This window comes from Silene latifolia, chromosome 7 (genome assembly GCF_048544455.1).
Source record: "Silene latifolia isolate original U9 population chromosome 7, ASM4854445v1, whole genome shotgun sequence".
Lineage (NCBI taxonomy): Eukaryota > Viridiplantae > Streptophyta > Magnoliopsida > Caryophyllales > Caryophyllaceae > Silene > Silene latifolia.
In genome coordinates this window covers 116,059,149-116,076,260 of record NC_133532.1, presented here as the reverse complement: position 1 = coordinate 116,076,260, position 17,112 = coordinate 116,059,149, and the positions used below count along the sequence as shown (strand labels likewise).

The 17,112-nt window shown below is 36.1% G+C and overlaps 1 protein-coding gene across 1 annotated transcript; it reads right to left on the bottom strand.

Annotated features, from left to right (window-relative positions):
• Positions 1-14,748: 14,748 nt before the first annotated feature.
• LOC141592652 (zinc finger protein ZAT10-like) lies at positions 14,749-15,963 on the bottom strand. Its single transcript, XM_074413396.1, has one exon. The coding sequence runs from the start codon at positions 15,751-15,753 to the stop codon at positions 14,974-14,976; it is 780 nt and encodes a 259-aa protein (XP_074269497.1). The 5' UTR covers positions 15,754-15,963; the 3' UTR covers positions 14,749-14,973.
• Positions 15,964-17,112: the final 1,149 nt, after the last annotated feature.

Below are 17,112 nucleotides of genomic sequence, written 5' to 3'. Positions count from 1 at the left end.
AAATTTATGATATTTTTAAAACCTTTTTTTTTTTTCTACTAGTTAAAGATTAACACGCGGGTGCCAAAAAAATGAAATGAAACAAGTACTACAATAGACAAACTTAAATTATTACAACCCAAGTCTAGAAGGCGGGGAAAAGATATCCCACGAATAAACAAATAAAGGGTTTCTAAACTAGCAACTAAGGCCCAAGGGTTTAGTTCTCGCTAGCCCACACGTCTTCCCCCACGTAAGCATCTTCACCACCTGTCATTCATGTAAACATGAACGCCACAGTCAGTGGGGAGTAACTCAAGGTTCTCCCAGCCACAATATGTCGAAACACAGATAAACAAGAACATATTAGAACATCATAAATATAACTAATTGGTGCAAGCACTCAGACACGAGACTAACATTCAAAACATGCGTAGTCAATCATAAATTAAATAAGGCATATGATACATCCAACTTTGAAAACCAAACAACATACAATACATGAAAAGGGACTACTAACATCACATAATAAGCAAAGCATCCGGCTCAGAGGCTACCTTTAAAGCATGTCCGAGACACAAGTCCTTAAGTACCTTGGCTCAGCGGTTACCTTTAAAACATGTCCAAGGCACGACCTCTAAAGTATCTGGCTCAGCGGTTACCTTTAAAACATGTCCAAATACTACAAACAAGTGCTCGACTCAGAGGTTACTTTTAAAACATGTCTGAAGCACAACACATAAAGTATCTGGCTCAGCGGTTACCTTTAAAACATGTCCAAATACTACAAACAAGTATCCGACTCAGAGGTTACCTTTAAAACATGTTCGAGGTACAACAAACAAGTATCTGGCTCAGCGGTTACCTTTAAAACATGGCCAAATACAACAAACAAGTGCCCGACTCAGAGGTTACCTTTAAAACATGTCCGAGGCACAACAAACAAGTATCTGGCTCAGCGGTTACCTTTAAAACATGGCCAAATACGACAAACAAGTGCCCGACTCAGAGGTTACCTTTAAAACATGTCCGAGGCACAACAAACAAGTATCTGGCTCAGCGGTTACCTTTAAAACATGGCCAAATACGACAAACAAGCACAACAAAAAGCATATAGAACGGGATTATTAATGTAACATTCATACTTATGGCTTGCATCTCACCATAAGTACGGATGGGAACATCAATCCCGACGACCTTATTGCAACTAGAGGGCCTATGGCTCACCCCTAGTATCCGATAGGACCGTGACTCAGGGACGGGATGATTAATGTCACATTCATACTTATGCCTGCATCACCATAAGTACGGATGGGAACATTACTCCCGACGTTCATACCGCAACTAGAGGGCCTCAGGCTCACCCCTAGTACCCGGTAGAACCAAGACTCTCACAACCGAACAATACTAGATATTATCTAGAGTACGACTCACTACAAGTAACTACTTATAATAAATATTTCATACATGTAATATATTAATAAATATTCCACTACATAATTTAACATGCCGATTAAATAAAATAAATAAAATATAACAAGTGATAATGGATAATTTACGTCATGTGAGATTATGGAATAAACTGTGACCGACTCAGGTGACTCATTTACGAGCCCAAGACATAAACTATACGTGGCCCATTAAATGGGGCATACTAAATCTAACACCCTAATCATGTGAAGTCCAACCTATGATTTATGTGAGTCCAATAAGTGGCATACAACAAGCCCAAACACTTAATCATGTACAACCCAAAAGTTTAGTCATATGAAGTCCACCCATTTACTTATATAAAACCCAACAATCAAAATATAATTAATCCATTTGGTGTAACAAAGAGAGCCCAAAACCAAGGAGTAGCGAGCCCAACATGTATGAATATGTAAACGAGCGATGTTAACGAATTGCGTTATATAAGGCATGAGACGGAACTTAATTATTCGAATAAACCAAACTTGCGCCCAAACTAATTCACGAAACGTTTCAACATGTTATTTCATATACAAATGAAATAATTAAATAATGAATTTCACGGTTATAATTCATGTGAGAAAATATATAAATGAACGATATTTAATTGTTTCAAATAACCCGAACTTTGCGCAAAGAGCACCTATAACCACGGCTCAAAGGACCGTTTGGGCAGCCCCCAAACAGCCACCATTACAACCCGAACATCCCAGTTTTGGGTCCTCTTAAACCCGACTCAAACACTCATTTTGAGGCAACTTTAACACGAGTTCTCATGCATAAATAAGACTGAGTTTTACCCATATAACAAGTAGTAACAAGAGGAATTTAACAAGTATAAGACAAGCCTAAAACAGTCCCGAAAGACCACATAAGATCGTCCCCAAAACAGTCCAACTCCCATCTTAAAGCAGTCCGGGAACGTGTGATATGCCCAGTCACTTTGAGGCTCTTATGACCCTTCCCTTGAAATTCCCATATTAAATAATTGATGGATTAAGCAAGATAACTCCTCTAGCAATGACAAATAACTCGAAAGCAGGTAAACAGGTGTAGATACCTCATTTATGCACTTTCCGCAAACCACCCGGTGATGATTGGGCCGCATGTTTGGTACGCGGAACGATTTGTGACAGTTCGTAAGTTTATCGTCAAGTGATTGCTCAAAAACTGATGTCTACCTCTTAGTTGTCATCTACGCGCCGATACGGTCGTTTTGACAGTAATTAGAGTACATTTGGAGTCCGGGCCTAAAACCGTCTTCATTTTCTGTTAAACCATTAAATCCCGAGTCAAAATGTTCTGGAATGTTCCGGATATTTCTATTCCATATTTTATAAATATTTCACAATCTTTTAATCGTTGGTAAACAATTTCCCGTAATATTCATACAAAATATTAAGGAAAATAAGATAATCCCGTTATTCCATAACTTAAACACGGAAATCTTTCTTCCGCAGGAGGAAACCATCTGGGAACAGATGCAGCAGGTGTTGCGCCTGTTCCAAGAGACGCAGTGCATGCTGCGCCTCTTCCCAGGTCCTTTTCTGCGTATTTTTCGTATCTTTTCATTTCTTTTCGAGATTCACTTCCAAAGTTTCTTCGAAAACCCTATTCCTTCACGTGATTAGTATAAATATGAGCCTTCGCTCCTCATATTTCTCACGCGAGTGCCCGCCCTTCTCTTCTCCCTTTGCATTCTAGACCATGTTCTTACTTTTTGGCGTCTACGTGCTTGAACATTCGACCACGTAAGCTCGGATCCTTCTGAGTACCAGCCTCGTTTGCATGACCGACCAATTTGACCAACTCCACCATAATCAACTTAATTAATCTAATCGTTTTCCTCTTACGAGGGCACTTTCGTTACATTCGAGTCGAGCATCACTAATCGGAAACTTAGTTCATCTCGTTTTGTCAAACATGTAAGTCTGAGGGTGTAAATCTCTCCTTTATTTATTATTGTTCTTTACTTTTTGTATCATTAATGTAAGGTTTATGTCGAAAACATCTCTTAAAACCGATTTATAAACCTTGTTTAAAACCCTTTTTTCGGATTACCAGAAGACAAACCGTCGAGAAAGGATGCAGCAACTGCTGCGCCTCTTCGAAGGAGCGCAGTGCCTGCTACGCCTCTTCGTGAGGCTGCCGCAGTTCCCGCTTCCTTTCTTCTTCCTTCGTCCTCTGTAAATTCGTCTCCTTTATTTGTTTTCGTTTGTTTTCGTTAATTCTTTGTTATAATACCATAATCATCTCACATGTATATTATTTATCATTCATTAGTATATAATTCGTCATCAAAATTCGACTTAAATCCCTTGTAATCCAATATTTGCGGGTTTTCGTCATTAAAATCAATCCGGGTTGTAGAGATTCAATTCGTTCATATTGAGTTTCTGGAATTCGACCTTTGATATATTTTCATCTGTCTATTGTCATATTCGTCGTTAACTTGTCATTAATTCGTCATGTTTAACCTAATTAGTTCACCTATGTCACTAATCAATCGTTCATCCATGTAAATAATTCATCTTAATTCCGTCTCATCCATGTTTCGTTGCTTTTATGACTCATTCATATGTAATTAATGAATTAAATCACTTCCATCCGAGTTAAATATATTAATCAATCCTTAAAATCACCAATTAATGTTAACGATTTGCAGTTCCGACTTCACAGCCAGAACTCACCCTTGGAACAGACGCAGCAACTGCTGCGCCTCTTCCAAAGGGCGCAGTCCTGCTCCGTCTGTTCCAGATTGATTTCTGCCTCTAAACTTCCGTTCTGCCTTGACCTAGTTTATTAGTCTACGTATAATTAACTATTAACCGTATTATCACCCTTAAATTCTGTTCGTTAATTCCTTTATTCTTTCTTTTTCTCAAATTATCCGTTTTAAAGGTATTTTCGACATAAATCGCTAAACCCATTGTAATTATTGTAATTTTCATTATTGTAATTTTCTTTATTGTATTTATCATTGTATTTTGTATCATTTGTATGTTTTCACATGTAATTGAACATAAATTCCTACTTTGACTAAATTGTTTGCTAATTAATTGTTCACCGACTTAGTTTAATCTTCACATGCTAGTATTAAAACTTGGATGTTTCATTGCATGCATATAATCGACGATATATTGAGTATAGACGATTTCCCTAATCATTAGTAGATGCCGCTATCGAGGCGGGCGGGATTAGGTGTTCGATCAAAAGAGCTTCCTAATACGTACTCTCACCCCTTACTCCAGATCTCTGTGAACATGCGTGTTCATTGGCATCCACGAGAGTCATTCTAGACATAGAATGCTAAGGGTAACGAGTTCTTGGTGTTCATGTCATTACTTTGTGTCTTGACATGACACGAGGTATTCGAACGGTTCCAATTTCCCATAAAAATTGGTGGCGACTCCACAAATGCAAACGCTTGTTTCCCAAGCGCCCCCGTGGCCCCCATAGACCACAACAGGCAATTTGTTGGTATTTTGTGGCAGTTGAGGGAATACGAAATTTTGGTGTTGTGCAGCTCTTTCAATTTAAAACATAGACAGACATGCATAGGAAGTTTTGACAAATGGTATTGGAAATCGACTTCATACAGTCCATTTCCTCGCATAAAACAGTCCATGAATAACCTGTAACAGACTACCAAGATAGATCTCAAACCAGGTTGTGATAGGCCGCCAAACAGGCCCTCGAGCAGGCCATGGACAGTCCCACGCAACCTCCATTCAAAACACCTTAAGACAACACCATCAACCACCACATATCCGACTCAAAACGGCGCTAACGTGCTGTCTAAAACAGCCGGCTTCATGAACAATTTAAGACGAAATTCTTTACATAAACAAGACGGAAATTACCATACCAATGAGAAAAATGTAAAGAACCAAACTTTATCAGAAAAAGAGTATATAAAACGACACATAAGACGGAATTTCGACGTTTTGTCGAGTAACCTATCACCGTTACCTTAGACGCTCCTTATTCTTCGAATAAACGGTCCTCAAAGCTTGAGTCTTCCACCGGGTCTTCGAAACCTTCAACAAGGAGTAAGAAAACGAAGAGATTGAGGCAAAAATCGAAACTTTTATAAGACGGCGAGATTCGAAACCATCACAAAAACGAGTCTTTCTTACTTTGAAAGATAAAGGAGGAAATAAGGAGAAGAATGGTACAAAAATTAAGAGGATTGGTGAAGGAATGAGCATGAAATCTGGGTTTTTAGGTTGTCGAAAATGGAGTTCTATGTTTGTGTTGTTGTTGCTGTTGAGTCGCTGTTGCTGCTTGTTTTTTTTAAAGGAAGAAGACGAAAGAAAGAAAGAGGATAACAGGGGTGGGGTTCACGGAAATGCAACAATAAATAATAATTATATATAATAATAATAATATGTAAAAGTAGAGTGTGGGGTGGATAGGGGTGTATGTGTCGATTTTCGATTGGTCCGTATTTAGATAAGATTCCCAATTAAAATGTGACGGTCTAACGTTAGACGAAAATTAAGACGGAAATTAATATTACTACTGTCACCATTATTGTCCGATCAAAATATATAAATACATTTATTTTCATATAAATTATGCCTCAAGAATATAATTTAATAACACGTATTTTTATAAAAATGAGCTTTTATATAATACGTTCATAAAAATCGTGTTTGACATAAAATTAATTAAATTAAATAATTCAAAAATATATAATAAAATGATTAAACGGTTTAATAAATTTTAAATGTCAAAATGGGAAATTCGCGGGTGTTACACGGCTTGTGGTTGCTTATTCCAGGTAGGGTTTCCCTACTCGGTTATTGTAGTTTTGTTGATGGTTGATCGTTGTTGTTGATTTATATCATATTGGTAATTGGTAATTGGTAATTGTTGTTATATAATGTGGTTGGTTGTGGTTGGTTGTCTGTGGTTCGCGAGGTGCGCCCTCGGCTGAGTGGATGGCGGTGGGCATAAGGTGGGTTCTGGTTCAATGGCGGTGGGAATGTAACATTGGGATAATCCCGTTTGAATGCGAGACAATCACTAATGACATGGCCAGTTTGTCGATGGTACTGGCATCGATCCTTGAAAGGCCTCGGGTTAGGGTTGGTGACGGGTTGGTTGCGAGGTTAATTGGAGTTGTATTGTTGGTTTCGGTTTGGAGATGGAGTTTAGTTGGTGTGCTGGTTGGTGTAGCGAGGGGTGGAGTGGTGATAGCTACGGTTGGCAGCATTGGCAGTGGGTTGAAAGGAGGTGTTTGAAGGTTCTCTTTTGACAACTAATTCATGTTGAATTAGTCGTTCATGGAAGGCTTCAAAGGTTATAGGGGTGTCACGAGCGCGGACCGCGTCGATCACAGTTTTGTATTGCTCAGCAGGAAGGCCGTGGATGATTTGTGCAATAATATCCTCGACATCCATGGGCTTGCCAAGATGGGCGAGTTGGGTAGTGCAAGATTTGATGGCTAGCATGTATTCGGTGATGGTGCCATCGCCAAGTGTGATATGGCGAAGACGGTCCTTAATCTGGAGTATGTGGCCTCGCGATGGATTGGCGTAGGTTAAGGCGAGAGTTTGCCATGCCTCATGAGAGGTGTTGGCATCGAGGATAATGGTGGAGACGGAGTCGTGTAGGGTTCCAGCGAGGGCTCCGAGAATGAGATTGTCTTGTTTGTACCAAGTTGTGTGGCGGGGTTGGGTGTCAAGTCAGGGTTGGGTTTGGTGTCAGTTGCCGGTGGTGTGATGGTGGCTGGTGGTGGCGGGTTGGAACCATCAAGGAAGGAAAAGAGTCCATAGCCTTTGATGAGCCGTGTAATTTGGTATTGCCATGAGCGATAGGTCGAGGGTGTGAGTTTGATGCAGTTTGGAAAGAGATGGAAATGAGGGGTTTGGTTGGTTCGTCGGAATTTGGAATGAGGGTGTTGTTGGATGCCGACATGGTTGCTGTGTGAAAAACGACGAGAATGGTGAGGATCGATAGTAATCGTGATACCATGTAAGATTATAATGAAGGTTTGAATGTTAATTGTATTACTTAATGATGAATTTACAAGCCTATATATAGAGAGTACAAGAGTGTGAATGTATAAACAAACTAGGTAACAATATAAACAAATTCCTTAAGATAAGGAGAAGAATATAGAGATAATATATACTCCTTTGACTACTATGCTAAATACGGTTGGATAATATCATAATCAAATATTATGATTTGATATGTTTAATAGTTGATGTACCTGACGTGAAGCACCAATGTCTCAGATTGCGTGAAGTCACAAATGAGCATGTTGAGTTCTTCAGGGGATACTGAAGTTGAGGCGCAGTTGAGAGTTTGATGTATCACATGCTTAGGGTATTGTTATAACAGTAGTGTTCATGTAGTTGTCTTTTAGTACTTGTCTTTATTGAATCTGTAATGTGAGATGTTTTATTAGCCGCGTTTAACATTTGATGGAGAAAGGTTGAGTTAAGTGCACACTCTCGACTTGAAGTTCGTGTTTTGTTATCGATATATGGACCCGAATTGTTTTTTTCCTTATTAGTTTTCTACCTTATTTTAACATGTCGTATTGTCGTAACCTTGCGCTTACATAATCATCTACGAGGGTGTTTCTTCAACAGTTATAACATAAGCATCACCGAGGATTCCATCAACACCTACCGTTTAATTTTTATCCTATTTAAAAACTATCAGTCTTGCAATGAATGTCCGGAGCACATGAAGGAACGGGCCCTCGGGGATATAGGGGGAGGGTGACAACATAAGAATTGGATTACATTGTAGGCTTCTGTAGCTGGTTGATGACAGTATTCTCCTATCTTCTTATATCTTATATCTACCTTTTATTGTACCTTTTATCCATAATCCAGAATGCGCAAAATTCATACAATATATTTGTAGGTGAATTTGTTAACATTTTGACACTATTTATACAATATATTTTTTCACTTATGATTAAGGAGTAAATTAGTTACTTGTGGTATTCCTTAATAACTTTAATGTTAAAGATAAAACGTTGGAATATTAACAATTACAATTTATGATAAATTTTAAAAATTACTATTGACTTCACCTACTAACATCCGCCCTTTAATATTCCCCTTTAAAAGTTTTTTAGATGACTTATGAAATATAGTACAGTAATAAATTATAATTTTTTGTTTTTTTAGATAAATACTTTGTAAATAGCTTATTTTGACACGTGACAATAAAAAAAAATACTTATGTTGGCGTTTTAAATATATTGTATATGTATACTATTTATATAATATATTTTTTCTACATATGACTAAGATGTAATTAGTTAGTTTTGGTATTCTAGAAGAATTTTAATTCGAAGATAAGACATTGGATAAATTCTAAAAATTACTATTGAGAGAAAAAAAAAATCAAAAGTGTATTAAAAGTTATTAATTTTACCTATTAACCTTCTCTTTTAATATTTTTTTAGATGACTTTTGAAATATAATCGTATGTTTTTATTTTTTAAATAAATACTCAGTGAGTAGCTTTACTTGACACGTGATGCTCAAAAAACTATTCAAGTTAGCATTTATATTATATTGTATAGATAGATGTATATGCTCAGAAAGTTTATAGCAAAAGGAAATAGTTGCATTTATGGGCAATGTAAAATTAGAATGATATGATTTGTATTTGTCATTCAACTTATTCTAACAATAAATGTCGAAGTTTTAAATTTAGTACACAAAAATTCCTGAAAGACGGTCTCTTAATAGCGTTATCGAGAGACCTCTCACATAACGGGGTGAGAGACCCATTAAATTTCTTTTTTCCCAATTATGCCTACCACTAAATTAGTGGGAGATGAGAGACCTACTGAATTTAGTAGAGTATGTATTTTGATTTCTTAATCGTTGTTTAATTTTTTAAAAGTTAAAACGCCGAAGCTTATTCTTTATTATGCTATTTAAAAACTTAGTACACATTTAAAGTTCGCAAATCCATTAATTTTGTTTTTTTCTTTTCTAAATAATGATAATGAGGTGACTTGCTACAATTGTCTCATAAGTGAATTGGTGTAGTGTGGTGATTTTGGCTTGACTTTTTATATTATTTATAGATATATTAAGTATTTACACTATAGTGACTATACAAATGATTAAGATGGAGGAAATATTTTTTTTGTTACATTTTAAGTTTTTGAACTCGATATTTATGCGAAGCAGGTCACAAACATTACATTATTACTCAAATTTTTTACTACGGAACTTGAAAACTATACTCTCTCATATTCTATGAAATGCTAATATTGATCGTTTATGATCGAACTCGAAAACAACATAGTCTATTAAGGTTAAAATCATGAAGGACACAGTGCCACAGTGGCGCGGAGCTAGGTGGGTTAGTAATCGAATTCGCCTATTTTTTTTTCTTTTTTTTTCTTTGGACAGTTGGATAAAGACATTTGCCTCTTGACAGATGATATTTTTAAAATTTTTAGTTATATTTTATGAGCATACTTATTTCATTACTAGTTGCCCTCTTAAATTTTTTCGCTCCTACATTCAGAGTCTAGCTCCACCCATGGGCGGATTTAGCCACTTTTTACTAGGGCTATAGCCCTAGATGTATTTGAAATACAATTCAGTGCACCAGATTATTATTATTATTGAGTAGCACAGTTGGTAGGTGATGTGTATTCTAGCTAGAAGACCAGGGTTCGATTCCCACATATGCAATGCATTTTTTTCTCCCTTTATTTTTACACAAATTCCTGTTTGTGACGGCACATATTCGTCATTCTTGAGTGACGGATACCATTTTACCTCACAAAGTACCCACTTTTTCTCTCTCTGCAACACTATTCATGTGGTCCCCTTTCTCCACTAACCCATTTTGTTACCATTTTAACTCACAAAATATCCGCCACAAATGGTAACCCGTCACAAGGGAGACCAATTGTTATTTTTAATATCCATTCCTCACAAACTCCAATATGGTTAGTAATGAATCCGTTAAATTTTGTTTCGGAATTCCATTCAAAATATTAAGGCGAAAATCCATACATGGATATGCCAACGGTTTGAATTTTTTTTAACTAATAAATTTCAATAGTTTGTAAATTTTAGCCCTAGATATATGTCGTTCCTGGTTTCGCCACTGGCTCCACCACTATAGAGATATAACCTAATTGAACGAAGTTGCCACAGCCCACAAGAGCACGTCTCAACCAAATTGACCAAGTATTCTAATTTTGTAGGGGAATTATTCCAACTCGAGAAACAATTTTAATATAAGCATAAACTATATGCATAGTCGGCTAGCCGTCGCACACTTGTAAGCTATCACTCGAAGCAATAACACCTCATTCCTTACATAATCACTAATTCACTATCACTCTATCCACATTCCCTTTGATATTCAACTCCATCCCTAAACCGTACAAGGTTATTCATCGAGTATGTAAATTGTTACTCCCTCTATCGCATTGAATAATTTGCGTTTACTTTATCTTATTATGAAAAAATAAATAAAAATAATGTAAACTATTAACTGAAATAAAGGGGATAGATTGCTAGTTATTGTACTAGTGTGTAATGTTTTAAAATTTTATATATACATTTTGTCACGTCTACAATATAATTACAGTAAGTGACTTCCAAATACAAGTATTTTATGGGAATTGATAAGTGTATAAACTACTCCTACTCTCCTAGTATACAAGTATACACACGTCTTAAACAAAAGATTGTGTCTTAAAACAAACTAATAAATGTAAGTGAGTCGATCAAATTTTTAAGATAATTGGGTGATACTTGAGTCATCACAAAGAAGATTTAAGGTATTGTATATACATCTTGTATGCTATTTTCCCCTGTCTATTAGGAGCACAAATAACAATATACCTCCAGTGGTATAATAGTATCATACAACCAAGTTATAACTTATCGAGCTTATGTGTAATTTTTTTGAGCTTTCTTAAGATTAATTTTTTTTATGTTTAAGTGAGTGAATTCAGAAATTTTATGGTATAGCTTGATTTCTTTAAAACAAAACTCGAAAACTTTATTATATAATTTCTGGGTTAGAAAGATACAACTTTAGACAACTGTTGGTTGTAGGATCTATTAACTGTATTAGGAGTACTATGGATTTCATAGTTGCGGTCTTGCCACATACTACTATGGTTCATTTTCAAACCGTTCATAATGAAACAGACTAACACAACATAAAATCTCCAAGGTTCTCTCCACGTGTCGCATAAACAACATTAAAGCATTGTCATAGGCGACGCTCGTAAAGTCCATATCGACATATATACTGATTCTAAATTTCTAAGGCCGTAGAAATAGTTTCGTGAAAATTAAATAATTATATAAAATGGTTTTATGAAATTATTCGTTACAAATCAAATGAGGTAATCTTAGTAAATTAGTGAATAAATAGGTGAAATCTTGAAACGAAATTAATTTCTCCAACGCTTTTATAAAACCGTCTTATATAAAATACGTTAGTAGTAGACCTCAAGATTGGGCAGGTCTCCACAGCAAAACATCGCTGTTGAAAAATGGCATCGTCACTCTTATCTGTACACTTTCCCACTCCACTCCTCAACACTCCAACACAACTATGTACTAGCCACCTAACACTTGCACACATATGAACATGACCAATTAATCTTTTATAATTAGGTTTGCATTAATTTTGTGTATAATATATTTTTTAAATTATATTTGACCTTATATTTGACCTTAGCTATATTCAATGAATCGAACAATAGCTAGATTTTTGCATGCTTCTAACCATTGAGATTGGAGTTAAAATATTACTTTTACAATTATCTTATTTATTATAACAAGCTAAGCAGATCATTGGTGAAATTTTTAGTAAAAACCTCCTCTATTTTAAGATGTACAAAAGTTAATTAGACCGTGACAACACACTCGTTTAATTTTCATAAATTATAAAATACTCCGTAATATACTAAAGGCACCAGTACATTAAATTACACACATTAAAATTCTTTTAATTAAGAATTAAGGATACATAGGTTTAAGTAATTTAAAACTGTCGTATATATACTTCTATACTTCGTATATAAGTACATAAGGAGTATTTCACTAGAAGTAAAACATGGTAATAAACATAGATTAAAGATTGAGTTGGTGGGTAAGCTACTCAAATGTTAGCCTTTGAAAATGTCTTGCTTCTACCTCATGCGATAGAAGAAAATATAGAAACGTTTCTTGTATTCGGAACCGCATTCACATTCACATTCACATTCACATTCGGATTTCGGATTCTCATTGACAACAAATATCTATCAATTTACACTCTACACGTTGTTTTGGATATTATGAGTAATTAAGGGCTAATACGACTAAAATTATGACCTCACTACTTACTCATCACTCGTTTGCCTTTATAACAAGTCATTGCTTCCGTACACTAATGTATTACTCTCCACAAGCCAACACTCTGCTTGCTTTGGCTTCACCAAATACGTAACAACTTTAACAAGTCACCCGGTGTCCGAAATAACGGGTGGCTAACAGGCACTTACCCTTGCTGGACAATTGAAATTTTAATAGTTTTTTATGGACATTTTGAATGATTTCTAAATTTAGCTAGTTGTATTATTACTTATTTATCCCTTTTGTAATTTTTTATCTCCAACTTATATATAAATCTTGATTAAGACTTTTAAATGTAATTAGATCAGATATGATCAAAGTAATAAAGATAAATAGCGCGTTAATTTTGGTTGAAACCGAATTCGCATACAAGGTCATCAATACCAAATATAAATGATGGAATCACTATTTTGATTCATAATTAAAAAATATTCTCTAATTAATATTCGTAATAATTTTAGTAAATTAATATTTGCGTTAACCACTTGCTACTCCACAGTCCACACGTATCTTAGTAGAGTGTCACCTAAAAACACATTCTGGAAAGAACACTTGGCATCAAATAAAATAATGTAAATAAGTTGGTGAGGTGGCATCATATGAATGGTGAGAAAGACGCTAAAAAGATGAGAAAGAATATGCTGGACCACGCATGTATGCTTAATATTTAGTGTACCATACAAGTTAAATGTACCCGAATAACACGGATACTATCCATTTTACACCTACGACAGGATTAAATACATATCAAATTATATGGAAATTGTCTAAAAAAGCCCGAAATTTTCAATTTATTACCATCATATAATAGTATTTATTTATTTAACCTGTTTTAGGATTTAAACGGTTCGTCTTAACTCGTAACCAAGACTTATGATTAAATGTATGTATTCAAAGAGGAGATTATACAGCCAGCTCCTCCACCACTCTTTTACTTGTTCACTTATACCATGCCTAACATGTGCACCTTTGAGTTTATTTTAACTTCTTTCTAATATTCTTGAGTTTATCTCTTTATTTTCCAACTTTTATCGACTTATTTTATTGCCTTTACGTATGAAACTCGTGAAAAAAAACCTCCTAAAAGTCCTAAGCAACGGAATATTGGATAATTCCAAATATGGTACCTCGTTTTATACTTTTTCATTCTTTGTATTTGGACTAAAACTTGCATGAAGGCTTCCCCTGGTAGTCGGTCGACGAGAACTACTGGCAGAGCGGGAGGGGGTTTAGCGGGGCCTATCGCTCCCGCGTGAAAATGATAAATATCAAAAGTAATTTTTCAAGTTTATCTTTATGGCATTACTCGTTCGACTTTGTAAATTTTTTTAACGGCAAATTATGGCTCCGTTACTGGCGAGAACATTATCTTTCTAAGATAAGTATAGCATTCTTATCATTGATAACGTCAAGTTTGGAACCAATTGAACTTGTCATTCACCTAGTCGACTAAGAACACTATTTTTGTCTAAGAATCTAAGAGTATCATTGACAACTTAAAAGCTCGGAAATCGATTGAATTCACCGTTCACCTAGTCGACTAAGAACACTATTTGTCTAAGATAATTAGTAAGTATCGTTGAGATATTGACAACCAAAAGCTCGGAAATCAATTGAACTCGTCATTGTTACGCTTATTCGATCGCAACACTATTTCCTTAATTAGACAAGCATCAAAGACATTAGACAGTTAACTAATTAAACTCGTAGCAATTGTATTAGTTGACTATTGATTAATTTTATGATTAAAAACAAATGCAAACATCTTAAGCTATACTACTAATCAAACATCACTATACATTACAACTGTTATATCTAACTAATCACATGGGAATGGAGTAAAGGACCCTATCTTCTTGGATCAAACACCTCTAATCAAATCAAACAAATATTAATTAAATATTGTCTAAAATATTTGGCCTCACCAAACAAATAATCATGTAATCAATCTGTAATAACAATCATAATTATAATTATTTACATAAATCTTAATTACCACTGTCTAATTAATCAATAACTAACCACAAATCAACAAACTAATAACAACGCTAATACAGAACCGCTAGTTTTCCTTAAGACGGAATATGGTGCTATTCTAGTCCTAACTATGAATAAGAATAATCCACCTATCCAAATTGTAATTGAATAATAAAAATCATCATAGACTAAAAAACGGACGAGACTTCTTGGAAGGATGAGGACTTTCAACTTCTTGATCATACGATACCAATTTCGGAATATTATTATTACTATTACTATTATTATTACTAACCGCCTCAAAGTCAACGACGGTTAGATAATTATCTGGCATCGCTGGCAAATTGAGGTCAAACTCAAACGGCGTATGAGTCACCGTCGACGTCGCCGCTCCTCCGTCCGACACCACCGCAGAATTCTCACTTTTCTGAATCTTTTCCTTATTTTTATTAATAATAATTTTCGACAAATTATTACTATTATTATTACTATTACTGTTAATGACGCCTTCGTAGTGACATCTCTTATGTCCTCCAAGAGCCTGTCCAGACGGAAACGCTTTATTACAAATCGTACACACGTGCGACTTTCCTCCGTTGGAAACAACCGCGGTGGTTGTGACGGCGGCGAATTCGGTGGTGGCTGGAATAGGTTTGCGGTGGCTAGCTTTATGTCCGCCTAACGCTTGGTAAGACGAGAATTCCTTGTCACACACGGCACACTTGTAATTATTATTATTATTCTCCGCTGTCACGGATAGAGAATCTTGATCGTGGTCGCGGCCGCGAGCGAGCATGATGAGACAGAGCGCGAGGTACTCGTCTTCGGACGGTGGAGGATCGGAGCGAGGACGCTTGGAGCGTTTCTTTTTTGCGGATTGAGTGGGGGTTTGCGAGGAAGGGGAGGAGGTGAGGAGTTTTTGGGGTGGCGGTGACGGAGTTGCGGAATCGAGAGTAGTCATGGTAAATTGGTAAGGATTAAGGAAATAAAGAAATAAGGGAAATAATTAAGGAAGGTTGAGTGAGGAAGTGAAAGGGTGGGGTGAGGGGGTATATATAAGGAGGGAAGAGGGGAAAGCAGTTGGTAAGGAGTGAAGTGGGTCAACTGAAAATAGTTGAAGGGAGTTGTAGAAGAGTGGGAATTAGGAAAGAAGAGGAGGTGGTGTGGTGGCTATTGATTAGTTGAGTTGAACTGGCTTTTGTAGGGACTTTTTCTAAGGTCAATTTAATTAATTAATTTAATTATTTATTCTGGATGTATTTGGGTTTAGACACTTGTAGTCTTGTACACTACAACTACGAAGTACTATTATATGGGAGTATTTTTTTTAGTAAATTATTACCATGAGATATCCAAATCGATACGGATTGTCATTAACTGTGATTGTCATTTAATTTTCATCACATCAAGGATAAGAATTTTTATTCTTGTATAAGATATGTAAATCTTTGGTACGCTGTCGTATCATCAAATTACAAACACTGTAGCATCAGTTGTATTTTTTTTAAAAAAAAATTATCACAGTTGTTAGGTTGTGTACTTCCTATATTGATAATACAGCAACTCTCTTATAGGACCGTTCTATAGCATAGGACTGACCCAATAGGAGAAAAGCCCAAACTTATCATTAGATTATATTTGTGTTCCGGGTGTAATTCCGGAGCAGGATTTGTTACCACGTAAGCTTGTAGAATGATGACTTTGCTTGACTCTTTCTTTCGGCCTCTCCTGAAACAATGAACAAACTGAGGGCTCGGCTTGGTACCGAGCGAACTCACTCCGACGTTCAAGTCAGTAAACTTAAAGAGATTAAGTTGTGTGTTACTTGACAAAGTATATTGTAGAGAGATAAGGGAGTTTGTACCAGATTTATAGTGAGTATTAGGGTGAATTGTGGATTATTTGGATCGTTTTCTCAATGAGGGTTGAAGAGTATTTATAGACTTTCACCTTTTGTCACGTAGTGGCCAAGTGGCAGAGCAGGTGGAAAGACTGTTCTACCCTCGGCCGGGGGACCCATGGCAGGCCGGCTGGCCTGGTTGACTCCATGCCGAGGGGACTGGATGTGAGTACGCGGATATGCTTCTCGGCCGGCTAGTTGCTCGACCGAGACCCAGTGACAGCCGACAGTCGCGCTCGCTTAGGGTAAGTCTAAGACGTTGACTTGCTGTGGATATCTTTGACCTTGCTCAATATGTTGACTCGGTCAGCGGGTGCAGAATATGCCCCATCAATTTGTATTTTAATTTTATTTTAATAACTCGATATTTTCTGAGTAATATTGACACATTTAAATAAGTAAGTTATCAATATAAAACAT

What these genes read in the sequence shown, in the direction of transcription:
- LOC141592652 (XM_074413396.1), bottom strand. Translation starts at nt 15,753, where the DNA reads ATGACTACTCTCGATTCCGCAACTCCGTCACCGCCACCCCAAAAACTC.